Genomic DNA, 27,941 nt, shown 5'->3' on the forward strand with positions numbered 1-27,941 from the left:
CAACTAACTTTTGAATATGTATGTATTTATAGATTTACAATTAAATTTTACTATTAGATCACTATCACATGAAACTTTGCTCTCGCGGCCTCCTGTCTGTGTGCCAGTCTGTTGATCTGCATGACAGTCATGCCACACTTTACAGATAGCTCATTTGACGATGCGACAGCCGCTTGCGACCAGACCCTCCGCCGCCAGTGCCGCCTAGGTGAGCCAGACTCACGCTCAGGCCGGACTCGTAGCCGGTCTGGGTCTGGGAGCGGGTCTCATTGTTCACCAGCGAGCAGCTGGGCAAAGTGTGGCAATAACGGCGCAATTGCTGCTTAAAGGCCGCCGTCGTCAGTGTGTACAGCACGGGATTGAGGGCCGAGTTAACGGGCAGCACCAGCACCGCCAGCCAGGCATAGAGATCCGGTGAGATGACACAACCTGTAAGCGAAAAGGTGTCACTCCCCTGGGATTTATGTGAGGAAGAACTCACCTGAAAGAGCAGCCACCTTCACCACGATGATGGGCAACCAGCAGGCGCAATCGGTGGTCACAATGATGGCAAACCTAAAAATACAAGAGAGAGGATGTCAAGGAGGTCAAGCGATGCGATGCGATGCCTTTGACTCACCGCGTGGCCACCACATTCTCGCGTCCGCTGTGTGTGCTCCGCATGCCGCCGCCCGAGTCTCGTATTGCCTGCAACATTCGCACGTAGGAGAACAGTATGAAGACCAGCGACATTGTGTTGACGCAGATGAACAGCAGCGCCGAGTACTCCCAGCCCTAATAAGGAATGCCCAATTATTCATCTTCCACTATCCATTCTCCATTCCCGCCCCGTTCTCTAGCTCACCTTGGCATAGGGATCGTGAATGTGCAACGAGAGGCACACACCGTTGTTGCCATAGAAGTAGCTGCCGAAGTAGGCGTTGGGCAGCAACGGAGCCGCCGCCAGGCCAAAGCTTACGCCCCACAGCAGCAACAGTCGCAGGACGATTCTGAAAAGACCAATCACATTGATACACACGAAACTACCAAGGATCCAGGAAGTATCCCCCACAATTATGTATTTAACATTCCAAAAATTTAATGAATCTACATACTCGTAATGAGTATTTCTTACAAATTTACTTTATGGGAAATATTAAGTGTTTTCAAGGGACTTCTGCTCCGTGTCGGCATCTTTGGACAATTCGTCTCAATTCGTCTGTTTACTGTGTCGGCTCTTCAGACTTTTTGGGGCTTTCCAGTACTTCCAAGCCCTCAAAACGACGTCGAATCTTCTCCAACTTCTTCATTAGCTGCCTCTTCTCCTTCTCATCCTTTCCTTTGTCAATGTTGGGGCTGCTTAGGGAGGAACCCTCACTGGTCTTTTTGGTGGAGACTATGTCGGAGCTCTTCGGCCCGGTAGTTTCGGTTGAAAACAAGCCACAAGAGACTTGCTGCGACATCTTGAAACAGTTGGCAAGGCGAGAAACCGTCCCACAGGCCATGGACTTACTACGGGTCCTCGGGGTGTATAGATTTCGCTGGCAAGGACGATGCTTCTCGCCGCCAGACTCCTCCAATCGTTGCTTACGCTGAGAGAGCGACCGGGGTGGCAGTGGCGGCGGCGCAATGCCATGGAACTCAAACACGGATACCCGACGCTGGGGGAGTAAGATGCACTTTAGAGAACAGTAGATTCGCAATGAATCCCGTTCGCTTACGGATCGATCCTCGGCACCCAGTTTTACGAAGAAGGTGAGGCATTTACAGACGTGGCAAATGTCCGACACTCCCTTAATATGGCGCCCGTCTGGACCAATTTTCGGTCCAACAAGCTCGAATTCCGGCTCAGAGCTGAGGGTTCCCTTTCGTGTACGGCACCGTGTGCACTCAAACATACTGACTGAATCGCGCTCTCACAAAAAGAAAACACACGAAATTTTTGGGAAAACTTTCTAAAATATAGAAATAAAATATTTGTTCGTTTTTCCGGGAACTTGTTCGTTTACAATAACTATTCGACAACTCCTGTACACGTACTGCTCTTGACTGAGCTCTTCCCACTCGATTGACGGATTGGCTAGACAATCGAAGAAACGAAACATTGATTTCCACAAAAGTACCTTTTGGATTTTTCCTAGTTTTCATAGCTTCACATTTGGGGATCGCCTTTCAATTGAAGAATAAAGCATTTACCCACCATGACAATACAGATACTGTAATACCACAGAAGGACTCCATAAAGTATAGATATGCTTGATCGGCAACAATTCTTTGACTCGAAACATGCATTTCTGGCGATCATAATGAATAAGCACATGAATCTCAGCGACTATAAAATAAGTCAGGAATCAATTTAATCACGGCAACATTTAAAATATACGTAACTGTACTGTGGTTAAAGATATAGATTTTCTGGAGCCCCGGGGCTTCAATTTTGTCGAGGAACATTTGCACGCATTTAATATACTTGTGCCTCCCTGTCCTCTTGTACTTGTACTACTCGTATGAGTACATTTTCCATTCATTAGCTCGATCGAGTAATTTTAAAGCAAATGAGTTTCAATCTTACCGAATCTTTTCCGTATCCCGTGGCTTCAGGGGCCGCGTGACGGACATCAGGCGGTCCCACGTGACCAGCGTGAGCAGCAGGGTCGACGATTGGCAGCTGAAGGTGCTCAGAAAACCTATATATAGATGGGAATGGGTAAAATTAGACAAAAAGGAAGAGTGGAATGGTGGGTAGCCTACCTGCAAACGCACAGATGCCGCTGTGCCGCCAGGCCTCCTCGTGCATGATGTACTCCCCGCGGAAGGTGATGTCCGCACAGGCAATCAGCGTCAGATAGATGCCCATGAGGAAGTCGCTGGCTGCCAGATGTCGGAGATATAGCGAGTGCTCAACATTGCTGCGCGACTTGTAGAAGTATCTGCCCAGAAGGACGAGCAGGTTGCCCACCACAGCAATGGAGGCCATAACCCAAACACTAGGGTAGAGACCAAAAGACAAAGGGGGGGTAGAGTGTAACCTTTGGTTGGACAATTGTCCCTCTATCCACACACAGGAGTACCAATGCCGATGTCCATAAATTGGGGCAATTAAAGGAAACGTAAGACTCCGCCGGTCCCCGTTTGTCCTCTGACTTTGTGTGCGATGTGCGTTGCGCGTTACGTTGCTGTGTTGCTGTGTTTCTGTGTTTCTCTGACTCGTGACCCGTACAATTGCCAATTGCCAATTGCCTGGGCGTCTCATTATTGCAGTTGTGCCACTAGGCCGGGAGGTGTGGCAAGGATGCTTGAATGGAGACGAGACTGGGGCACAAAGCAGTCGCCACAGCATTCAGAGAAACAGCAACAGCAATTGCTGACCCTGACAATTATAGATACTGCCCTAATGCTTACGGGTACACTACTTGCATGGAGAGGAGGCAGGAGCAGGAGTTCCTTGTAGCTCTGTCCTCTGTAATTTATGCCACTGGCAAGTGCTGTTCCGCTTCCCATTCATTTGTCACAGCTCCAAGTAGGTGGATGATGATTGACAATCACCAGGCGTGCACAAAATGCAGGAACGCCAAGTTAAATAAATCAGAGAATGCTTCTGATTTACCCGGTGTCAGCATATGGAATAAACTAAAGAGTATTTCTAATAAGCCAGCATTGAACAGGAATTAGGGTTGACATTGTCTGCGATCGGGGTGACCAATTATAAGGAAACTAATCTTTCAATCTGGCACAGGAAGTTTTCTGTCTTCTGGTCGCCTTAGGGGAAACTTAGTGGAATAAATGGAGTCTTATAAAAAAAGGCTATATGGAATCTATAAGAAATTTCAATTAGCGTTGCCAAAATAAATAAGCCAAGGGAATAATAATAATAGCCTTGCGTTGATGATTGCTAATCGCGAAAGCCTCTATTGTTGATCGTGGTCACCACGTTCCACTTAATCGCTGGTCTTAACTCTGCTAGGAGGGAGTCGGGAATCTGGAGTCGCACCGAATATGATTAATTCAAGTATATACCCTAGCATTGTTGGAGTTCGGAAAGTGTAACCGCCTATTGTGTTGATCCGTGCACAATCCGTTAAACTTGCAAATTGTTAGCAAGTTTTTATTTGAGCACTGCAGGCACTTTTCTTGCAGAGCCCAGATTGGCCCCAGGCTGCTGGATGGCGGTGCCCAGGATATAGGGCAGCTGCTAAATAGAGATAGCGTTTGCAGGTGACTAATAAAAGCACAGCCACTAGCCGGGAGGCGGGAGGCGGGAGCCGGCAGTCAAGCGACTATAACAAGGGATAGGGATCCGCTCCAACGACTTGAAAGCCCTAAGTATTTAATTTTTATGAAAACATCAACATGGAATAATGAAATAATGTACTCAGCACAAAGTAAATTCTTGTCAGCAGTGTGTCCTTGGATCCCTGGATCCTTCTACGTCTCCGTCCGTCTGTCTGTCTGTTTGCCTGCCTGTCTTCGTATGTGCCTGTCTGTACATGATGTTGTTTGCTTTTGGTGTTGGAGTATTTGGATGTGCAGCACTTGGGGGCATGGGGATGGAGTCTAAATGGAGATGGAGATGGAGCTCAAGACGGCATGCAGAGTGTGCAAAATGTGTAAAAATCAAGCAAACAAACCACCAACACGGTAACCAGAGAACCAAAGGGACGAGGGCAACACGAAGAGAACCTGCTGCTGGAAACGTAATTTTCATTTTCCGACCAAGACGAAGACGACGCCGTGGCAGGCAGCCAGATAATCACTCAGACCAGTTGATGACAAGTGACTGCCGGTTGCCGGCTGCCAGCTTCCAGTTGCCAGTTGCTAGTACCACTGCAGGACTCCTGCTCCCAGTTGCTCAACTGCTGTTGGGTCTACCTATTTGCCTTGCCAAGTAGCTACCCGTAAAATATCAAAAAGGAAGGCAAACTAAATGTTTAGACAGCAGGTTTGTAGTGGTGTGGAAAAGGATAGGTATGCCTGAATTTAAGGCCCTAGAGCGATTAGGCCAACGAATTGGTAGCCAAATTGTAATCGTTATAAGCCGAAGGAATACATTTAGATGACTCGCAATCGGAGTAATAGTCGGTAAGGACAATCATTTCCAACTCTTATAAGAAGCTCCCTTTGGTGACCCTCACGAATGCCAAAGATAGCTGCCGATCCCAAAGGAAACAAAATACGAAAGATCGCTGGCACTGGAGACCTTGGCGAAAACTCTAGAAAGCTTCAGCGGATGATCCCAAAGGACGAACCATCCCGAAGAACAAAAAAGAGAGTTCGCTTCATCGACGGAAGCAAACGACGTGGTCCCTTTGGTGACCCCGATCGACACGAAGGAATTCTCATTTGTTACCTCGATGGACTCGAGAGAAGCCTCCGACAATTGGGAGCAAAAGAACCTCCACTCAACAAAAAAAGCTTAATTCACAATTAAAAAAAAAAACTTTGAGGTATGCACAAACAGCAAGCTTTGATTTGTGGCAATGTCAGGGCCCAAACTGACTAGTCAAAATTCTGTGTGCTTCCAGAAATAGCAACTTTGTTCTGTAAATTTACCATTAGGCAAAAGCCCGAAGACGCAAAGCTGGCCGACACAGGTGGTCGTGAACAGCTGGGTGATCGCAACACAGGAGGAGGGTCCTGCCGAGATGATACACCCCTTGCTGTTAGTTCGACCTAGTGGTCTGATGTCGGGCCATGACGAAAGCAGTGCGGGAGCGGCTAGGATCAGAGGACCGACTGCAACGACCCGAATCGAGATACAGCCGAATCATTTGCGTTGGATGATCCTGTCACACCGCATTCGTCGCGCGATGTATAACGAGTGAGGCGCCGCCAGGGAGAAAAAATAGGCAGCAACTTTTGGGACAAATATATCTGCAGCAGAAACAGAAATCCAATCCCAGTTTTAATCAGCAGTAGTATTGTGATTGCCCCCTGATTGCGATTGCGATTCCCTAATTGCAGCTGGCAAGTTCTCCAGAGTGCGGTCTGTGGCTAGACACTCGAGTGTGCAATGATGGTAATGATTTAATTGCGGTCTAATGATTTTCAAGAGTCAACAGATTTTCAGCGACTCCGAGTGGAGCTGACACCCAAGTAGCACTTCAAGATATTTGGCCGGAATGCCAAAGTGTTTTCCTTAAGCTGCGATGGCTTCCCTTTGAGAGCTTTTGAGGGTTTTCCTCTAAGTTTGATTAAATGTTGGGATGTACTCACCTGCCGCGAAGTATCTGATTATCCAGCAGATGCCAGGTGCTGCTGATGCCATCGCCATGCGGATCGCAGACCCTCACGTGCAGGGCGGCGCGACACAAATGGAACCACGAGAAATAACTGACAGGGACAGACAGGGATGAATAAAAGTAGAGAGAGGGTCATAACCATTTCAATCGGGCTTTCAACTCACATGTAGTCCAGGCTGCTCAGGTTCTGAAGGACTCGCGGATCGAGGGTCTGAAAACGATTGCCCGTTAGGAGCAGAGAGCTGAGACTTTCCAGGCACGCGAAGGCCCGCAGGTCGAACCCCTCGATGCGGTTCTCGTTCAAGTGCCTGCAATACGGAGGAGAGTTATGGCCTGGTGCTTTGGTGGCTCTGGATATTGGTTAACACTCTGCCGCGCGCGGGCATAAAAGCCAAGGTAATGTGCTTGCGTGTGTTTTTTGTTCGCCTTCTGCTTATTTGCATTTGGGATTCGCTGATAGCTGGCAGCTTAGGTTGGGGCACTGCTTTCAGGCTCAAAGTTTCATCATTAAAGTTGAGGCACTGATGCCGAGGCACGTTTCCTATTCGGTATATTTGTCCATTCCATCTCCTTACACGTTCGCCTTCATTTTTGCGATTTTTTCCTGCCCCTTTCTTCTGATTTTTTTTTCCCCCTATCCTTTTATATTATTTTGTTTTTTGCATTTGCATGCAAATCATTGCCAGCCTCAGCCACAGCCTCAGCCTCGACCCGGCTCGGTCCGGGCTCGGCTCGGCGACTCCTCAATATGCATCAAATAAAATTCGCTTGAGCCAGAGGCCAGCGTCAACCCGTGGAATGCGGAAGGAAGCAGCATCGGATAGGTTGAGCAAATGAAAAGCTGTCAGCTTTTGGCTTTTGCATTCCTCACGCTACGCCTGGGGTTGGGTCCTCAGGCCCCGCACCCAGAGCAGACAAAAAAACATTATTGATAAATTAAATTCCTCGGCCCGAAGCGAAACTTAAACGGCAATAAATCCAAATGACACTTGCCCCGAACCTCACCCCAAGGACCCACATCATTCGGTGTCCGAGGTCAAGGCGAGCGGCACGAAGGGGCAGAAATGAAAATCCATCCGAGTTCACGGGTGTGACACTTGTTTGCTTGCTTGTCTGAATACCCTGTATTTATGAACGGACACTGGGGTAAATCAGGCCCTGCATTCGGAATAGTCCGAATTTCCACCACCGCCTAGTAAATGATGTTGAATTTGTTCTAACACTAAGAACAATAGAGAAATTCACTGATTCGGACATTTCCCAAATATGAAACGATATTTGTACAATCTTCCTTTCAATGTTGCCCCAAATCTTCCTGGTTGCACCCATTCTTCCGATTAAATATCATAAAATATCTTCGTGTAAGACTGAAAATCAAGCACCCGGAAACATTTCCACCGACAAAACTATCTTCCCTTTACACAGCATTTTTTGGTCGGTTAGTAATCTGTTTCCATGTTTTTCTGTTTGCCACTTACAATCCTTGGAGATAGCTGAGATTGCAGAAGGTTTCGTCCCGTATGTGGGACAATCTGTTGCCAGCCAGAAATCTGCAATCGGCAACAGATTGATATGTTTATGTGTTTGTCCTCAGCATAGACTGGGGGATGGTTGGGGACTTACAAGTGTCGCAGGCTGGGAAATGGAAATGTGTTGGTGGCTATCTCCGCGATTCGATTCTGGGCCAGCGATAAGGTGTGCAAATTGAGCAGGGTCCTGGGGAACATATCCGGTGCCAGCAGCTGGACGCGGTTCTCGTTCAGATATCTTTTGGGCGATGAAAGCCTTAGAATTTGATTGGTTACCGGAAATACTGGCACGAAGGAATACTTACAGCACTTCCAGACTGTGGAGCTGGGCAAAGACCTCGGCCTTGAAGTGTTCGATACGATTGCCCCGCAGATCCCTGAAAGAAAGGGATAACACGGGTATGCTTGGGTACGCCTCTGAAGAGCCTTCACTGTGGTCTTCCGTTCCGTCGTTTATCAAATACTTACAGCTCCTGCAGATGAGGCAAGTGCTGGAAATCGCTCCGATTGAGGCTGTGCAGGCGGTTGCGTGCCAAAATACTGCACCGGAGTGGTTTACGGAACGTTTTGTAATGAAAAAGAGAAAAGATACAAAATCGCATTTTAATGCAGGGGAAACTTGGCAACAAAAGCCGCTCCGATTGCAGCCAACAATGGAGCTGCAGGGCGACTAGAACAGAGCGAAAACTCGGAGCATATATCTAGATTTTAATTAGCCATTAAACGCAAGTTCCATACAGGACAAAGGCACCCCACACTTGACTCCCGCTCCCTCCCACATCTCTCAGGGACTGTCAACTGGCCAAAAGCGGAAAGTTTTGCAGCAGTCCAATGCCAAGTGCAGCTGTGACTCCGGACTCATCCGGTGGAATCGGGAGTCGCAGTCTGAATCTGAGTCTGAGTCGGAGTCCCTGCTGCCCATCCGCCGCAAAAGTGTAACTGAGTTGTTTATGTGTTTTTGTGTGTCGGCGCAGTTTTGTCTACGCTATTTTGTTAGGGTATATCAAGGGGTTGATGATTGATCATCGATTTTGTGTCGGCAAAGGTTGGCCAAGGGTGACCTTCTGCTATGTTAGTTTTAAAGGAATCTGGCTCCAATATTACTATTTTAAAGCCTGAAACATAATCAAGAATATGGGTTTGAAATGTGCTGAAAATAAGCGAGCTATGTGGATGCATATGGGCTATAGAACCAAGATAAATACGGCTAAGTATCTGTGATGAATCGAATTATTAGCTGTTGATCTTGAGTGCATTTCCGTCTCGACTTGGTTCTATTTGGGGCTTGAGCCGCTTGTCTTGTGGCCAACTGCTGTTGCCGTTGATTTCGGAACTGGCCAAAAGGGTAGCGAGGGCGTGGCCCCTTTTGGCCCGCTCGACTCAATGCACAAAACAAGCTGAAAACTTTTTACCGTCTGTGCTAATATTTTTATGCCCACAGAACAGGAAAAAGGACAACGAAAGCGCCACAACAAAGAGCGGCCGGAATGCCGTACCGTGCCACATTGTCTGTCGAAAAGGGGGGGGGCCAGAAATTAAATGCCCCCAACCCCTGTTCGGGTCCGTGGTCCCCGGTCCGCCGATCCACTGGCCCAAACAATGGGCCAAGTTTATGGCCCACAGAGGCTGACAGCAATGATTGTGATTAGCATCGGCTGGCTGTGTGTGCTGTGTGTCGAAGGTCTGCACATTCCATATTCGGAGATGATATAATCGGGCGAACCTACGTTTATTGGCAATTACTGGATTTTTGTCATTTACGATACCACCTCGGGCTGCCCAAAAACTAATGGGCCCTGACAGAAGTCGTTTGTTTGCTTTGACCCCTAAAAATGGACATTGCATTGGCTTCTGGCGGGTACAGTTGTGTGTGTTTTTGGACAATATTTAGATTATGAAATTGTGGGTAAATTTAAAATTTAATCAGCATGCGGCTGAGCCTTAATCTAATTTGATTTACGTTCAATTAGCATTTGTTCACTGGCGCATAAATCGGCCATCATTTCACATATAATTTTTTAGCAATAAATTCGCATTTCAATTGGAGCTCTGCAAGCCGCAAACAAAGCCAGCGACAAGCATAAATAACTAAGGCACCAAGCCATGGCTAATATCGATACAGGGGGGTACAGTAGGGCTCGTAGCTATAAGGCCATAAGCTGGAACCAGCTCTGAATGCAGCCAAGAGAAGGGTCTGTTCTTCTTTCCGAAAACTCTTCAATATGTAATACTATGAGTATTTTGCTTGAGATTTTCCAACACAGCATCATCGTGTAATTCGTTCATTATTATACAAAATGCACCATATATTCACCGCAAAAGAGACATGAATTCGATCATAAAGAAACATGGTTATTAATGCGTGCGAACCAGATTTAATGAAAAACGGACACTGATACTGAGATACTTACAGAATCCTTAATTGATTGCCCTCGGCGAAGAAGTGTTCCGGCAGATGCGACAATTTATTATCGTCCATATAGCTGGAAAGTGTGAAAAGTGCGTTAAAAAAGCGGAAAACCAGAGACCAGAGAGAAAAAAGTTATTATTAAAAAGTAAACCGATGCGAGGCCATGGCCAATTGAAGTAAGTAGAAAAATACAAACAAAAAAGAAGAATACCAATGTTAAGTGCACATAAATAATAAGACTTAATTATGAGTTATTGTAGGGAGGAGTTGTGTTCGGAGGCTGGCTCTGGATTCGGTTCCTGTTGAGGGAAGTACTCACAGGGTCCTCAGTGGGATGGCGGCCAGGCGATCAAGTGCATGCGAGGCAATCTCGCGGATTGAGCAGAACTTCAGGACTCTGAAAGAGAAAACACTCGACTGAATAAAACGTAATAAATATGAAATTCAATTGCAAAGTTCGCACAATGCGGGCGGCGGCTTAAAAGTTCTAGACACAACTTTTGTCCGCCCCCGGTCCGGATGAGATGTGGAAAATAATGCTCTTTGTTTTTCGCGTGACATTGTTTTGGCCAAAAACTTGAGGCTCATTTGTATGTGCAAATACAGGGGGCTAACAAGAGATAATCCAGGGGTTAGACCGCAGACACATTCCGTCTTTATTAGGCGCGTGTTTTTGGGGCTGGAACTGCGTTCGAATCAATTTGAAATTCAATTCCATTCAAAGTAGCCTTGATTGGGGAGCACTTAATGCTGTTTTGGCTTACTTTTAATTATTCGAGAATTCTCTTCAATGGTTTCCAACTTGAAACAGTTTTTTGCCCAGGAATTTAAGAAGCCATGGACTCCCATCCAAGTGAATAGTAAAACCTACAAAGCTTACTCTGGGTCTAAAATTACTTTTAATTACTCCACAAACATACTTTCCATGGAACTCCCACATATTCCTGGAGACAAAACAATTTGATTGTGTTTTTCTGACAATTTTTCTTCGGGCGTTGCACCCACACACATAGACAGATGTGATCCAGGACTTGGACTCGCCTGCAAAAAATTTAATTTATTCCAGAGACAAGTCCTGGCTGCAGGCTCCTATCAACAGGCTTTCCATCTGCGAATTCTCACACAATCGCCCTTACAGGAAGATGGATTTACGGGAAGGTTGTTATGGAATTGAATGGCTTGTTGACGATGTCCTAGAAAGAGGAGTCCCAGACTTAAAAAAGGCAGCTGAGCAGAACGAGAGAAACTAAAATCCCAAAACTTTCCAAATGTTTCGTTGCCAATTAACAAGAATATTTTAAAGTGATATTCTGCGAAAAGGGTAATATGACGAGTTTTGAGGATTTTTTGGCACAGAACAGGAAGCGTTCGATGCTCTTAATCCGCACGAATTGTGGAGTCTGTTTCCCTGGGGTTTTACGCTTTAAACTCATGCCAAAATCAGTGTTAAATTGTAATTGATCCAGGAAGAACCGTACGGTGTCGTAAGTGGCAATTTAGTATAACATACTCGACTATATTTTTGTGGAGTAATTCCGAATCGGTGAGTGAGCTTAAAAGATGGCTGTTTATCCTGGCCATCCCCAGCGCCAATGGGAAAGAAAAGCCGGTGAATGAGATGGTCCAACATGTGGCTAGAATGTCCAATTTAAGCCGAGCCGGAGTGTTCTTTGGCCCAGTGACACATAAACTGCAACACGAGTCCACATGCCTTCTCCTGCATCTGTTCGCTGGTCCCTGGTCTGTGGCTATGCTTATCTCTGTGCTTGTCTGGCTGGTGCGTAATTTGTATGTAAGCCAGCATGTGATGGCTACCACTGATACTCGTCCTGCGACTACGACACCAGCGACGATGCCATCCGGAGACTGCTTAAAGGGACCATTAAGGACACAGCATGGCGCTAATATTTGTTGCGGTCGAGACGGCTACTGCTTTGCCACTGCTTCAGGGTTTGCTTGCAAATTTGAACATCCCCCATAGCCCCCATCCTACCAAAGCGAATGCAGCAGCAGCTTTTATTCCAGTTTTAATTAAGAACCACGAAGGGCATTGCTGCCTGGACAGATCGACTCAACTCTTCTACTACTTATTCAGGGAATTTCGTTATAATGAAATATTGAAGATGGTCAGGATTATTCTAAGAAAGGACTTACAAACTCTCCAGATTTGGCAGCAAACTGAAGAACGTCTCGTGAATGATTTCGAAATTGTTTCCTGTTAGATCCCTGCCAATGAAAATATATTTGAATACAAAAATTAGTATCTGTATAATATGCATATAATATAATTCGGTCGGGTACTAGATTTGCGTCATACATGCAATGCCACAAAATGCAATTTAAAATAAAATTGTAAATATAATTGACAGTGCAAAAAACGTCATGAAATTGAAATATATATTATAATAATATTTAATGCTGCCTCCTACTGCCTGCTCCTTTATATTAAATAGCTTTATGGCTTGTGATACTTTAATCTTCTCCAAAACAGATAGCTTAACACAACTGTACTCACAGTGCTGCCAGATCGTGTTGCGGCAAGTGCATGGGCAGGGACGTCAGCATCTGGAAGCGGCAGAGTATCTCGTCACCGCGACAAGGACAGCTGAAGTTCTCGTTGCGCCACACTGCAAATATGGAGACAGAAAAAGACCAGACATCGTACAGTTAAGCGAGATGATGAGTCAATGTCATTGCCATTGCCATTGCCATTAGGAAATCGCCGGACAAATATCGAATTTACATGGCGCCACTCATTTGCACGCCGTGATGGCTTTGACCCGCCGGTCGCGTCATTGGTACAGTGCACACTGGTCGGAGTTCCTTGGTATTTGATAAATATAGCACTCCAAATATTTGAGCAAAATTTCAAGTTCATTTGACCACGCCTACCCCAAATAGCCCAAATAGTGGTACGGTACTTACAGCACTCGCCGATCGGTATGTCGTCGTGCCGGCCGAAAGGCTGCTTTCGGTAAAGATGATCCCAGTAACGCGCATCCACCTCGTTCATGCAGTCCCACTCGTCGGATCCGTCATCGCAGTCGACTCTGCCGTCGCAGTTGGCGCGCTGCGGCACGCACTGCGCGGTCGCGTTGCAGTGGAAGTAGCCCGCCGGGCAGTGGTCGCCGGCGTCTGGTGCGAGTATTTCCGCTCCCGCTACGTCGCCAGAGCCCAGCGACGAGATCACTGCCGACCCCCTCCCGGCAGATGAATCGTTCTTCCTTCCCGCCCCCGTTCCGACTCCCGTTCGTGTTCTGTCTTCTGTCGCGCTTTGGATAACGGTGAGCGAGGCTTTTGTTGCATCGGCTCTTAGTTCGGCTCCCACTTCGTCTGTCACTTCGGCTGCCACGATTGCTGCTGGAAGATGGAGCAGCAGGGAGAGCACAATAACGATGGAGAGACGGCCTATGAAAGAGAAAAGAAACGATAAGCTAAGCGTTAATCATTCGGCACAGCCTTGAGCCCAGCCTGCCGCAATGATCGATGATCTCTCATCACAGACCAGAGGATTACCCGACGGATTCAACCGTATCCATCCTCCCTTAGAGAGACTTTTCTCTAGCTTTTCATTCATGTTGGAAGTGAAATCCGCTAACCCAATTCAAAGAACTAATATTAATGATTCCGGGCAAACATCTGTTTCTAAGCCAAAAGCTATATATGAGTTTCATAAATTTCTTTAGCTAACGAGGCCGAAATATTTGTTTAACCGATTAAATGGGTTAATTAGCATCCGATTAGCTTTGCTCTGAGCAGAACACACCAGAACAAAACAGAACAGAAAAGAATGATGAGAGAGAGAGAGAGAGATCCGAACAGTTCCGATGTTCGTTGATGGTTCACGTGATAAAACCCGCAACACGCGCCTATCCAATGCCCAACGGCACAGTGCCCCATACCCCCCCCTAGCCCCATTCTCCATGCCCCTAACGATGGCAGTGCATTTATCATTTTTAACGATTGCACTTAATGCGTCGCAATTTCAACGAAGAGCCACAGCCAGTGCCCACAAGGAATCGGAATCGGAATCGATTGGAGGCAGAGAGCAAGGGTACGATATGGATATGGATATGGGATTTGGGGGCGTGGAACATTCGATATCTGAAGTTGAATATTGTAGATTGCAAATTGCAAATATGTAAAATGCGTAATAAAATTGTTTGTAATAAAAATTATGCACAGTACATTTGGGGCTCAATGGCGATGCAATGGTGCGTGAAATATCCCCGGATGGATGGCGGCCGCCCGCCTGGACACTTTTCGCGGCCCATTCCCGATTCCCCATTCCAATGGCCATCGATAAGGCATCATCGCCATCAGCATGACTGGCTGATTTTCTGACGGACACGATGCCACGACAGCAAATGTGAATGCCACAACAGCGCAAAGGCAAAAATAATAATTATAATACGTAAGGGACCGGATCAGGTAAACAAATGAAAATCAAATTAAGTTCAGTCCAAAAAAACGAAATCGATGGCATTGCGGGCGAGTAAAAGATGAAAGATTAAATACCCAATGGAACTATTTCAGAAATGGCTTTTGAAATCAGTTCCCTGTAAATAAAGTATGAGAACTATAGCAGCGATTTCCTTAATCGATCAAATATCTTGTCTAATATTGAAACTTTCTTCAGGTATTGAATGGGATACAAAAGCATGGAATGTCCTATAATTACAAGAGATGATATGTGATGTGACAATGCATAATGATAATGATAATGAAAAAAATACAATTTCCGGACATATGCCATGTCTTATCCAGATGAACAATATTCAGTGAAGGAGACCCGACCGTCTGGGGAGCAAGGAGTCCCTGGGGAGGGGCGATTGCATTACAGGTCATAACTCAATCGGAGGAGGAGATGGATACGAGGACAACGGATTGCAATTACGAATGGAGAATGCAGAATGGAGAATGGATAAGGGCCCGACTGCGACTGCGACTGCGAATGAGACAAAGATGTAGATGTATATGGAGATACGAGACTACGGATGGAAGGATGACTCCATAAAAGTGTAATTAAGCGAGGCATCAGGCAGTCGCGGGCCCAGGGCAATGACAAGGACAACCGACAACGATATTGAGCATTTGACACGTGTTGCTAATGTGCCTGCCCGTCGCCCACAGTCGACAGCGCCAAAGGGTTAGGATGTTAGGATGCCACAGCAGCCATACACAAGCTGCATCCCCGTCGCATACCATGGTCCCATCATCCATCCGATCCGATCCCATGGCCGATGGCGATGGCATATCAACGTTTTGTCAACACATTTGCCGCAAATTGAAATGTTTGATATGTGCGTCTTGGACTCGTCTCATGATTGATGAGCCATCTCAGACCATCCCTCCCGGTTGGCCTCCGGGGGGGGTGGCAGAGAGGCCTCCAGTTGCAGAGCAGAAGCAGGTGCTGTGCTCCAGGGTCGCAGGTGCATCGGAGATTCTAACAGAAAAGATACTTTCGTATTCTTGTAGCTCATAAATTCCAATAGCTGCCTGGCCACTCCTCCTCCTCCTCCGCCTCCTGCTTCCTCGCATAGCTTCCGTCATTCCAACCCATTCCCCGGCACCGGCCCCGACCCCGGTCCCGGTCCCATCCACCATCGACTGGGATTTGTTTATACAGCCTGACCCTCACCTTTCTTGGCATGCACACCCGCCTCCACCGAAGGCAAACGCACGGAAATAGACTCTTGAGAAAGTTTTTACGCTTGGACAGGACAGGACAGAGGGCAGAGGAAGGAGAGCAGGCGCTGGACAGGTGGACAGGCTGGAAGGTGGAATGGAGTAGAGTGGTGCGGTGTGGTGTGGTGTAGCCTCTTCGTGGCAGTAATTAAAAGAAACGAAAACCTGATAGGAAGACGGCACAGAAATAGATGTGGCTTATGCTTTACGGCTGCCTGCACTTTGATGTTTGACTTTTTTTGTTCGCTTTTGTGTCCTCCTGGAAGCACTTTCAAAGTAGATTGAGTTGAGGTTCATGATATGAATAGAAAGATATTCCCCGGGATTCCACAAGAAAATATCTAAAACCTTAAATTGCAGTGCGCTAAGTCGTCTGATTTCCCATTCCCACGTTTAAGAAATCTATTTGAAAAACTTGATTTCCATTAGAAGAATCAGTCAATCATTTGTCAAACAGAAAAGAAAGACGCCTACATATGGCTGTAGATCGATCGTTGCTATGGCAGATATATAATATAGAGAACCGATCTTGGCATTGGTTTCCATTCACATACTTTGTAGCCATATAATTTTGGGTGCTTTGAAGAGTGGTAGGTGCTTCATGGGAGCCCCTGCAATCGTATCTGGACTGCTGACTCAGATGCGAATCATTTGTGGTCTCTAGGGATGCCGCCCCCGCGTAACCTCTTCTATGTTACAAATAAAACTGTCGGTACTGTGATTTACTGGACCAGCACAAAAAAGAAACAATGCGTACAGCTTTCCATCATATTAAACAGTTCTTGAATGGACTGGGGATCAAGTGGATTCCTGTACTAAGTACAACTGAGAAATTCCAAAAGTTTTATTCACTCACGGGGCTGTTTAGATTGGAACTCAACTCTGACGGAGTCTACGCCCATTCGGTGGCAGTGCGAGTGCGAGGGCAGATGGAATTTTTATACCCTCGAATTGGGCAACAGACACAGAACAAAACTTTTTCTGGCCAAGAAGAACTAAGTTATAAACAAGATTCCGACTGGGCGGGCCACGGCCCCAATCAACAGGCAGCACAGAAAAACAAAATACAAAAACAAAAAAAAAGGCAGGCAAATGATAAACACAAATATTTCTAGGGAGAGATGTGGAGATGCCTCTCCAAGTGCTCATCGGCATTCTAATAGCCGTTCCCATTCTTGCAAAGTTCTATATATACAATCGATCCTATATATATATCGTAAGTACTTCTTATATAGTGAAAATCTCTGACGAGAGCATTCGGCCAAATGGCCCACCGAAGCAACCAACGATTCCTGTTCCCGGATCTTAATCCCCATCCGATTGATCCATTGAACCACTCAAGAGGCCTGTTCTGGCCCGTCTGCACATGCCAATGGGTTAATTGTTAACCCATTAAGGCGGCAATGCAAATCGAAATGGGGGCTACCGGCTGCCACATGTGCATCTGTTTGCTTCGCCATTCTTCCAAATTTAATTACTTCATGAGTATTAATCATCCACATCCACATCTCACTCTCTTCAAGCTCTTCAATTACTATGAACGAGTGGGGCTTAGGATCGATCCAACTCAGTAATCTTTGAGGGGGGGGTGGAGGTGGAGGTGGAGGTGGTGGAGTTCATGTCAATAGTTTGGTTGTTTGAACTGCCGCTGACAGCACAAAAACAATACAGCAAGAACACACAAATGAATATAAATGTGATGGCAAAATGGTTAATGTCGGGATTGGAGCTGCTGCTCATGGGTCAGAGGTCACGCGAGACACACACACACACACATACACTCAGACACCAGACAGACACACAGTGGCCCTGCCGAAATTAAGCGGTTTCTAGGCCGATTTGCCTTATTGGTTCTATTTGCTTGGGACTTCCTTTTTTTTATCTCAGTTAGTTGCTCCTCTTAGCCTGTATCCTGGCTCTTTGCGTTTGCGTTTCAATCAACGAATTACGCCTGTCATTTTTCATTTTTTCACTTGGCAGCAGGGTCAGGGGTCACGCAAACACACACACGTACCGCACCGTACATGGGCTTGTATGTAAATACCGATGTTCTATCTTCCAACCCAACATTCTTGCAAGCCAAAGCCCCAGAACCGAATGTGTCCCTTTTCCAGCTGCTTTCACTCGAGTGAAAAAACCCATCAAGAATGATATCCGACTAAGAGATACCCCTCTACTTGGTGAGACCTGTTCAGTGCCTAATGGCGAGAAGTTTGAATGAATCGAATGCCTATAGCTTCACGGAGTTCCATATCTTTAAACCTGTGGCATGCCATTCCCTTTGGCCTTCTGCAATGCGTACTGGGTATAAAAAATTCTCTGCCAAATGTTAATTAGATGTACCGCCGGGTCTGGCATTGACGTACGAATAAGCCACTGAGGATGGGATCGCCTGTCTTCCTGCTCTCCCTATGGGGTTCAATACGAGTCGTGTCCTTATTGGAAACTTTTTCGATGGGTCTTAGATGAAAGCGAAATACATGATTAAAGTTCGGGGCAAACTTTTGGAAAGCCATTAACGTAGGGAATAGTATTTCCTTAGAACTGAATTTGAAGCTGGTTCCTTGAAGGCGGCGACTAATTTTTCTTCCTTATGAATGGGTGAAACGCTCTGATTGATGAAATCAATCAGCCACTGATTGACAAAAAGTATTGCAAAGCATAATACCTATTTCCCAAATGGTTCTTTAAGATTCGCCACATCTTTTCGTATGTGTGAAACATAAATGAGGCACTGCCACAAATTCATGTTTGATGTTTTTGGTATTGTTTTTGTTTCTTTGAAGTTGAAATCCTGTCTCACGTCATTAGCGAGGAGGAATGGTGGATTGAGGCCTGGATCTCTGGGGAGTCAATACCCATTACGCGCCCTCAATCATAGGCAGAGCAATTGCCCAGCCCCACACTAGTGCTCGTTCGTTGGGGTTTCCTTGGTTTTGGCAATCACTCAGTGGTCCTGCAACTCCAGTCTTTGATGGCTAAGATGTCCATTTGGAAGAAGGACCTACTATCCATCTAGCTGTCTATCCTCCCATACGATACGTATCACTTCCGCCTTGTGGTGTGGGAGTGGTCTAATGATGCATAACCTTTTCGAGATTGCCATTGCCGGACAGCCGGACAGCCTGACAGTCTCCATGGACAATTCAATTATGAGAAGTTTCACATTTCCTCGAAAATAAAATAAAATTATATGGATTACTTGATCAACTTAAAAGCTCACTCTGTCCCCGAGCAGCCTGCAACCTGATATTCGAGAGTCGAGCCTCCTTGCGGGCATCGATTAGCGTTGGTCTGGACAATGATGTGCTGGATGATGGGTATGGTGGGGATGCTGTGGATTACTCAGGGCTGCTGAAATTGTAGAACATTTCCCCCTTAAATGTAATGATTGTCCCGCATTCAAATTACCAGCAGCCCATACTCGTTTAAGGGGGACTCCATCCGAATCGAATGGGCACTTTCTTGGGACCCTTGAAGAGGGTGTTCTCCAAACCCAAACCCAAACCCAAACACATACTTACATATGTATGTGCATATTTCATACGAGTCCTCGAACTATGCCGCGGGCGACATATTCTTAAGTGGAAAATCGGTTGCCCGGTTTCCTTTCACATTTCCCCCAATCCCCTGCCGTCCCCGCCATTGATAGTGTGTCTGTATGGGCAGAGGTGGCCAACGCACATATTTTGAGGGCGCTCCTTGTCTGAGTTACAATTTGTTTTTTCCGGTTTTTCTTTGGCATTTTTTCCGCCACAATTACCAACGATTTTCACGCTTGCGTCTCGGACTAGAGACCGCTTTAGTATTTGCAGACGAAAAATTGGGGAATCATGATGGGTTTTCTGCGTTAGATGATGTCTCTTGCGTCATTACGCTTTTTCACGTTTTCATGTTTTGTGGCCGGCGACCAATCGTCGTGTTAAACTGGACCTTAGCTTGGATTTTGTTGTCGCCTTTTTATACTATCAGGGGGTACAGGTACAGGGGTATGGTAATATGTCAGAGCTAGAAGGATCCCAGCTTGAAGGATATTCTTGATATAGCCATGTCCGTCCGCTTGTCCATCGCCTAGTTATCAAAGGCCATAAAATCTATAAAGCAGAATTCAAAAGAATTATCCCATCCATCAGATCTTGGAGAATATGGTTGCTATCGGATCATTATAGAGAGAATAAAGGAATAATTTTACTGTGGCTGTCTCCCCTGCCTCAATGTCACTCTCTGCTTCTGTCCTCTCTTTCACACAGAGTAGCTTAGCAGTAAATGGCTAGCTCTTATATGTATGTATGTATACTGAAGCGGATGATCGGTTATTATAGTGTCGCAGTACGTGTGCCGCGATTCCAAACGTTTTTACTGATTTTTTGTAATTTTTTGGCAAATGCTTGGCCGATATTCAGCAGATATTTGGATTTACGAAAACACTGAAATGACTTATTTAAAGTATATTAATTTTTAAAAGTTGAAACAATTATTCAAAAGTCAAACTATCCAAAATTGTTCCTCATACATATAAGATCTCATTAGATCTTTTTTAGGATCTGCACATATAATACTTTAATGATTAAACACAAAAAAACCTTAATATGGGCATATATATTTTTTGCAAATTGGACATATAACTCATATATTTCATTAAGACACACATTTGTAAGCATTTGTTAGCTTTTTGGAGGAACAGGAACACCTCTTACTACCTAACAAATATAATAATAATTGCTCTTACCCCCGTGTGCGTATCCTATAATTCCAACAAATAGAATTTCCTTGCACGAAATTAAATTCCACTTGAGAAACTCAATCGAATAATTGACACATTCCCTGTATCTTCCCTTAATCTCCCCCATATTTCCACTGAAGCAATCGTTTCCAGGGAGAAGAGGACTTGGAGACAAATGTAATCCCCATTCCCCAAGCCATAAAAGGTATCCATTGGCGACTGATGGCCAGTGGCAGGGGATTTGGCTAAGCCTGTCGAACTGGCAACCACTAATAACAGAACTTTTTTGGCAGTTCCAGTCCCACATACCACATCTACATGGCTCCAAGGCCGCGCCGCTGACCACCGAAACCGCAGAGAGGGCGCACCACTCGAACCACTAGAGCCATTCAAACCACACCAAAAACCACCCATCCAGCAGTCCACCATCGATGATAGCCCACCTCGGACCCCAAAGAGGGGCTCACCCTTACCCATGCTCCTCAGCCATTGGCGAATTCATTCAAGCTCATAAATCTAAACGGCACCACGCACTTACTCTTAATGACATTTTATTACAAAAATGTACCACAACCAGAGGGAAAGAGATATCCACTATGTGGAGACCTATGAGAAGGGGAGAGATAGAGACACGGAGTTGGGGAAAGTCTCTTCCTATATAGCATCCATGGGGTGCAGGGGGTCGTTTGTTTCATTTAATAACTTAAATTAATATGCAAATTGAAGGAACAAAAATTTTTAATTGAAACTCGGTTATGTACTTGTTTTGAAGAGGGTTCCATGAATATCTCCAGTATAAAATATGTATATCCATTGAAATATATTGGGTGGACTATGAAATTGATTATTGTAAACCATTTTCCACATTTCACACAATTTCCAAATAGTTTTCATTTCGTTTCTTTTTTTGGTTTTTGGTCTTAAATTTGTATGTCAATGGAGATCACAGATTTCATTCTTTATATAGGAATGCATCTTCCAATGTTTCCCTCATACGTCGCACATATGTATGTATGTATTATCTATTAATAAATCTCTTTATTATACTCCCATAAGAACTCCCAATTTAAACCATCGTTCTATTCATCTCAAATTGTATACTCTTTCAGCCTATTATTATCTTAATGATATCATTCCACTCCAAACTTAAGTAAATAATACAATCACACTCTATTCAGGAAATATATCAGCGAGTAACGAGTATCTGTATCTTCCCTCGCAAAGAGATCTACTGAATTGTCCACATATGGCCAATATCTTGGCCAGCTATGGTCTGTCTGGGGCGGCGCACTTGTTATTCTCGAAACATTGTAAATAAAGTAGATAAAAAATATACACCCGTTCACATCCCATATCAAGATATCTTATGGCCCCTACGAATAAACAATTGCATTGTGATAAATAAACGATTATCAAGAAAAATCAAAACCGAAAAAAAAACGGGGAAATTGAAAATAAAAATGGGAATTGTTTATTGGTCCAAGACGTACGCATGATCCCGATTGACAGTGGCATCATTATCATCATTCCCGTCACAATATCTCTCTGGGGAGTTCTCGTCATCGTCGCGGGATTGTTGCCTATTTTCCTTCCGAATCGGGCCATAAACAATTTTCTAAGATTTCGTTTTTATATTTAGATTAAAACTGCAATCGCCACAAACACTGAAACTACAACGAGGGGGGGGAACGGGGGACCCACCACACTGACAAAAAAAAAACACAAAAAACTTTCGACTTTTATTTCGATGCACTTCGAATTGAGATCGTCGCGAGATCGGTTTCGGTTGCGAATTTATGCTGGGATCTCATAGATCCTCTTGGCGCCACTCCGTCAATCGGCGGACACTGTCGGACTCGACTCTCGGTGTGCGATGAGCGGTGTGCGTTCGCTGCCAACGATAACAAACAACTGAAGGCGAATCGAATGTGGAGCCGAACGCTTGCAACATGTGGCATGCGGCATTTGGCTCCCCTGGTGGCCCCGCTGCGTCCCGCCTCGTCCCGCCCCACACCGAACCCCAAGCCCACTCATTCACCAAAACGGCTGGCCAATCTATGAATGAATCGACAAAAAGCTCACCAGCATCGCCTCCCACCCGGTACTGCCATTCAAGTTCAAGGTGAAAAGCCCACGCCGCAAAGCTCTCCGCAAAAGCTCAGGAATGGAACGTGTTTCTGCTTACCGTTACGCGAGTGTTTGATAATTCATGTGGAAATTCCATAGTTCGAACCCCTGCGGATCCAAATGCCACCAAAGATGACGCTTCTCGAACAGGGAGGGGACTCGATTACCGGGTCGGATTGATACTACGAAAAGTACATTACATTCCCATTAGTAAAGGAAGAATCTTTTTGAACTTCATATGGTTTAGTTTTTTGCTTGGATTGCACCCCAGGGCTTCCTGTTAGTCCGAAAAGAATGATACTTTACAGATCTAGTAGGGACTTAACACGAGATCCGGAAAGCAAGGCCCTTATTTGAACTAAGCAGGCGAGGATTCTACATATCCCTCACTTTCACAGGTTCGAATCAGTCTATATAATTTCATTGAACATTGAATTATATCTAAGCTGTGCCTGTCATTGTTTGTTGAGTCTGAAAATTCCCCTAAAAATCTCAATCTCAGTCTTACTTTCAATCGTAGTGAAGCTCTTCTGTAACAATGGCTACAGGACGTCAGGAAGTTCCAACCGTCAAGTGCATAATAGTCGGCAATGAGGGATGCGGAAAGAGTTCCTTCATCCAGCGTCACTTGACCGGCCAGTTCATGCAGCAGTATATGCCCACATTCGGGATCACGGTGATCAAACTTATATTCCAAACAACTCGCGGACCAATCTGCTTCGAGATGTGGGAGGGAGGGAAGGCCGAGTACGTGCGATCCGAGGGTCCGAATCCATTTTTCAAGAAGGTCCAGTGCGCCATCGTAATGTTCGACGTCAGCCTGAAGGACCCCGCCAAGAACTTTGCAGCATTCCGCGCCATGACTGAGAGGGTCTCGCCAGACGTGCTTAAATACGTTTGTGGCAACAAGGCGGATGTGAAGCTGAGCAAGCCCAACAATCGCCGGAAGAAGATCTACCGCTGTACAAAGATGTCTGTTAAGACCGACGTGAACACTCTGGTGCCCTTTCAGCACCTCGCGCGCAGAATTTTCAAAGACAGCTCGCTTCAGCTCATGTCCCGGACTACAATGCTGCCGGCACCAGTGGAGCACATTTTCGAGGAGACAGAGGTAGAAGAAGGCGAAGACCATTAAGATCATACACCTATACACAGATACCCAAGACAGAGAGCGTGTGTGTGTGTGTGCGTGCGAATCATCAGACAACAGAAGTACACTATCAAAGGGTAGGTGCCTCATTTCCGATTTGATTCCCATTTAAATAGATACCTCTCCTTTCAGGCCAGTGCGGGGCCCAGTGATTCAATAGTTCTGCCTTTGAACTTTCGACCAATGACTCCCCTTGTGCCACGAGATGTGGCAACATAAAAAGACTTCACATCGGAACAGGCCCAGCAACTCAAGAGGATCGTATCTTTCATAAATAACTTACTATAATTAATCATAATTTAATTAACAATAACAATAAAAACCACTTGAGAACATGAACGAAAACAAAAAAAAAGACATACATTTCGAAAAATCACTAGAGAAAAGCCACGCCTCCTGCTCCTCCTCCTCCTTTTCGTCCTCCTCTCAGTAGTGGTGGTAGGAGTGAGTGCGGGCGTGGTGTTGCTGCTGCGCAAGATTGGCCTGGGCGAAGATGTGCTCCAGCTCCGCGTCGCTCAGCTGATCAAAGATGCCTCCCCGGCTGCCCACTCCACCGCTGGAGGAGCTAAAGGCCGATGGCTGGGAGCCGGCAGGCGGTAGGTAGCCTGGAAGATGCAAGATTAAAGATATTTAAGCACATGTTCTGCAGGATCTGCAGCTTCTGTTCTCACCCTCTGCGGGGGCACTGCCGTAGGGTGGCAGCAGCGTGATCGATGGACGGTTGGGCGAGGCTGCCGCTGACTCCGTGGGTGGCTGGTAGAAGACCGGCTTCCATGGCTGCTGCGGCTGCTGCGGTTGCTGCTGCGTGGGACGTACTGTGGGCAGTGGTGGTGGTGGCGACTGCTCGGGCTCCGGCTGCTCTGGTGCCTGGGGTGGTATCTGGGGCGAGGCTATGGCCGTGCCCGTTTCGGGGCGCACTGGACTCGATCCCGGCAGCGGGACTATTCCGCCCGGGAACTGCGCCTCCGTCTGGACAAACGTGGGCGGCTGCTGGGGCAGCGGTGGCTGCACCACCGTGGGAAAGAACTGGCTGTTGGGCGGAGCTTGGGGAAAGGCGGGTACAGCGGGTGCCGTGGGTGTCTGGGGGAATTGTGGCACCTGTGGAAAGCCGGGGAACTGGGGGAAGCCCTGAAACTGGGGAATACCCGGAAACTGAGGATTCACTGGGAACTGAGGGATCTGCGGAATGGCAGGGATCTGTGGAATGGCAGGGATCTGCGGAATGTCAGGGATCTGTGGTATTTGGGGTACCTCGGGTCCCTCTGGTGCCGATGCCGGCTGGGCGGGCTGAGCGGGCTGGGCGGGCTGTGGAGGCTGTGCTGGCACCGCTGGCTGGGCGGGCTGGAAGGCAAAGGTCGGAACACCCGGAAATCCCGGGGATGGGGGTCCCACCGGGAACTGGGGAATGAAGGGAATGTTTGGCTGTTCAGCAAAGGTCACCGAAGGCTGTTGCACCGGCTGCACGGCATGGAAGTGCTGTACTGGTTGAATGGGCTGCACGGGCTGAATGGGCTGCACGGGCTGCAGGGGCTGCAGGGGCTGGTAGTGCTGTACTGGCTGAATCGGTTGGAACGACTGGACGGGTTGGACAGGCACAGCAGGAGCTGCAGGAGCCAGGGCCTGCACGTAGGTGGGCTGAAAGAGAGCAAGGGATTGCGATGCAGACTGAATGTCTTCCATTCCACTCCATTCAGAACTCACCTGCACGGCATGGACATGGCCATGGCCAGGGGCTGGGACTGCTGCCCCTACTCCGACTGCTGTGGCTGGTCCGTGGAAATGCACGGGCCTGGGGCCGGACGAGAGCACGACTTGTGGCTTCTGCAGATGCTGGTGCGGATAGTTGACGCTGTACGAGGAGACGACGGCATTGCCTGGACGCAGCACATACGAGGGCGATGCCACGGCGCTGGCGAGGCCGACTCCCAGTGGAAGCCCTCCTCCACCCACAGCGGGTGTTAGCGATCCGGCGGGAGCGGCGGCGGCTGCGGGCAGGAAGGCGGCCGCCAGACCTGGGCCAGAGGCGGCTCCGGCCAGGGAGAGCGGCTTGAGGTGCAGCCCGTGCAGGGGGGAGACGGCTCCAAGCTTCACGAACCCATGGCGATGACCGATTGGCACCTGGGCGGGGCCTGCGGCCAGGAAGCTGCTGGCGCTGGGCAGCTGGAGGCTGTAGCCATAGTGGGCTGCATAGGTGCGTGCAGGCCAGGGCGCAGAGGCGTGCAGGGCGTGCCCATGGTGACCATGCAAGATGCCCCGCTTGTGCTTGCCGCTGGCCAAGCCGGAGTCCTCACCGTCCCCCGCCGATTCGGATGCACTGCTCTCCTCCGTCGGCTGCACCACCTTCTCCTCAGCGGCTACTGGACTGTCGGCTTTGGTGGGGCTGGTAGTTGTGGCTGTGGCTGTGGTGGGCGCAACCTGGCGGCTAGAGTGGCGCAGGCGCAGACGACCCGCCTCGGTTCCCGCTATGGCGATTGTCAGGGCGATGGCCAACAGCAGGCGAATGCTCCTCGAGCTGGGACAGAGCTTCATCTCGATTCGTGGTGGGTGGGTCAGGGGGTGGTGCTGTGATGATAGTGTATAATCCGTGTGGTGCGACAGGTGGTGCACTGGCACTGCTGGTTTGCTATGTGGTTATGTCAACGCTTCGATTGCTGCCAAGAAAATGAAACGAACTTCCTTGGTGTTTGTTGTATTTATAAAGCGGATATCGGAGCGGCTCGCCACGGTGCCACTGTGCCACCTTCGGTGCATACAAAACAGCTATATTCACCGCCAATCGATCGGCCATTGGCCACCTATCCGCCGATCCACCGATCCACCGATCCGCCGATCAGCCATCGTCAAGTGCAGTAACCGCTCGCCCGTACCCTGGGCTCATCGGTAGGCCATCGGCGTTTGGGCAGTTTATGACTTTTACGCTGCCATTTCACCTGCCGCCATCACCCTCCCGAAATTACCCCCCGATCCACCCAAACACCTCATTATGCTGGACCCCACTGACCGAAGAGCCGAGCACAGTGGTGCTAAACCCTTCAAAAGTAATCGTATCTCGAAAAGAGAATTCCCTAATATGTGCATAAATAAATTGAATGAAACCTTTGTGGAAGTTCCTATAAAGATGTAATATTCCACCCACGAAAAATAGGAAATTCCAACTAAGAAGTGGGACACTTCTTTCAACTTCAACCTGGAACCTTGACCAAGTATTATGTAAGGAATGCCAAGATCTACACAAATTGTATGCCTCAAAGACTTGCCGAAAAGCTGCAGCTTAAGTGTAAACATCCAGCGGATATATGGATCTTTGAATATCTTCATAAGAACTACCATATATGTATCCCTGCCTAATTAATCCCTTTCTGTACACGGTGTACACCAAAATAGGAAGGATTCTACAATTCTACGGTCTCATAAAACTATTATAAATATTCCATTATATTTCTCTTGGTTTCTATTCCAACGATTCCAACGCATGACTTGCCCTCTACTAGCTTTATTGATTTTCTTCAGTTTGCTGGAATTTGCAATTCCCTTTGCCCCACTGTCACGATGTGGCATCGATCCACCTACGCATGCGGTGCACGTCGCTGCACGTCTCTGCACGCAAAAGACTTTTGTTTTCAATGGGCCCCGCCCGCCCCCGTTCCATGTTCCATGTTCCATGGCACTTTTCACTTTCCGTCGACCGAGCCGGTATCGGTTACCCGCCCCAAAAGTGACCATCGAAGGTTTTGCCACCGTTTGGCCTGGCCGCCATTAAGATACAAATCAAATAAAGCCATCAAACCATTCCAGAGCCTCTTTTATGGCAGGTTACATAAGTAACATCGATCCGCGAAGGAGATGTAAATGCGCCAGCGCCACCGCACCCCGCCCCCGCCCTCGCACCCGCTCTAATGGTGAAAGCATAATTGTCATCAAAATAAAACCAAAGAAGAGCAGACGGCAAACAATTGTCGATTAGCATTATTTCGATGGCATTATTTCGTGAATGAAATTCAACATTCACACGCATAAATTTCACCTGCACTAAATTTGATCGCCACTGGGGCAAGCGGGCAGGTATTCGTACGCTATAGATATCGTGCCTTCCAAC

General features: G+C 47.1%; 4 protein-coding genes across 5 annotated transcripts; 1 reads left to right on the plus strand and 3 right to left on the minus strand.

Moving 5' to 3' along the window:
• Positions 1–4: 4 nt before the first annotated feature.
• Lgr4 (Leucine-rich repeat-containing G protein-coupled receptor 4) lies at positions 5–22,482 on the minus strand. Its single transcript, XM_002134346.3, has 18 exons — positions 22,059–22,482; positions 13,083–13,565; positions 12,673–12,784; positions 12,312–12,383; positions 10,477–10,554; positions 10,159–10,230; positions 8,216–8,287; positions 8,053–8,124; positions 7,842–7,985; positions 7,697–7,768; positions 6,383–6,526; positions 6,193–6,309; positions 2,731–2,966; positions 2,552–2,666; positions 845–989; positions 620–774; positions 482–555; positions 5–429 (listed from the first exon to the last, which is right to left on the minus strand). Exons 1-18 carry the CDS (start codon positions 22,171–22,173, stop codon positions 140–142), a joined length of 2,568 nt encoding a protein of 855 aa, XP_002134382.3. The 5' UTR covers positions 22,174–22,482; the 3' UTR covers positions 5–139.
• Positions 1,054–2,036, minus strand: LOC26533018 (uncharacterized). Its single transcript, XM_015186572.2, has 2 exons — positions 1,701–2,036; positions 1,054–1,640 (listed from the first exon to the last, which is right to left on the minus strand). Exons 1-2 carry the CDS (start codon positions 1,875–1,877, stop codon positions 1,203–1,205), a joined length of 615 nt encoding a protein of 204 aa, XP_015042058.2. The 5' UTR covers positions 1,878–2,036; the 3' UTR covers positions 1,054–1,202.
• A 609-nt stretch (positions 22,483–23,091) lies between the features above and the next one.
• On the plus strand, positions 23,092–24,184 carry LOC6901712 (GTP-binding nuclear protein Ran-like). 2 transcript variants are annotated; one of them, XM_015186570.2, is made up of 3 exons: positions 23,092–23,159; positions 23,216–23,922; positions 23,978–24,184. In XM_015186570.2, exon 2 carries the CDS (start codon positions 23,234–23,236, stop codon positions 23,828–23,830), a length of 597 nt encoding a protein of 198 aa, XP_015042056.1. In that variant the 5' UTR covers positions 23,092–23,159; positions 23,216–23,233; the 3' UTR covers positions 23,831–23,922; positions 23,978–24,184. The 2 variants fall into 2 exon arrangements, with proteins under 2 accessions (XP_015042056.1, XP_002134380.1); XM_002134344.3 differs by having other exon boundaries at positions 23,140–23,155.
• LOC4814547 (extensin) lies at positions 23,978–26,791 on the minus strand. The gene is made up of 3 exons (XM_001355050.4): positions 25,547–26,791; positions 24,517–25,480; positions 23,978–24,450 (listed from the first exon to the last, which is right to left on the minus strand). The coding sequence occupies exons 1-3, from the start codon at positions 26,372–26,374 to the stop codon at positions 24,272–24,274; spliced, it is 1,971 nt and encodes a 656-aa protein (XP_001355086.3). The 5' UTR covers positions 26,375–26,791; the 3' UTR covers positions 23,978–24,271.
• Positions 26,792–27,941: the final 1,150 nt, after the last annotated feature.

This window comes from Drosophila pseudoobscura, chromosome X, assembly GCF_009870125.1.
Source record: "Drosophila pseudoobscura strain MV-25-SWS-2005 chromosome X, UCI_Dpse_MV25, whole genome shotgun sequence".
Lineage (NCBI taxonomy): Eukaryota > Metazoa > Arthropoda > Insecta > Diptera > Drosophilidae > Drosophila > Drosophila pseudoobscura.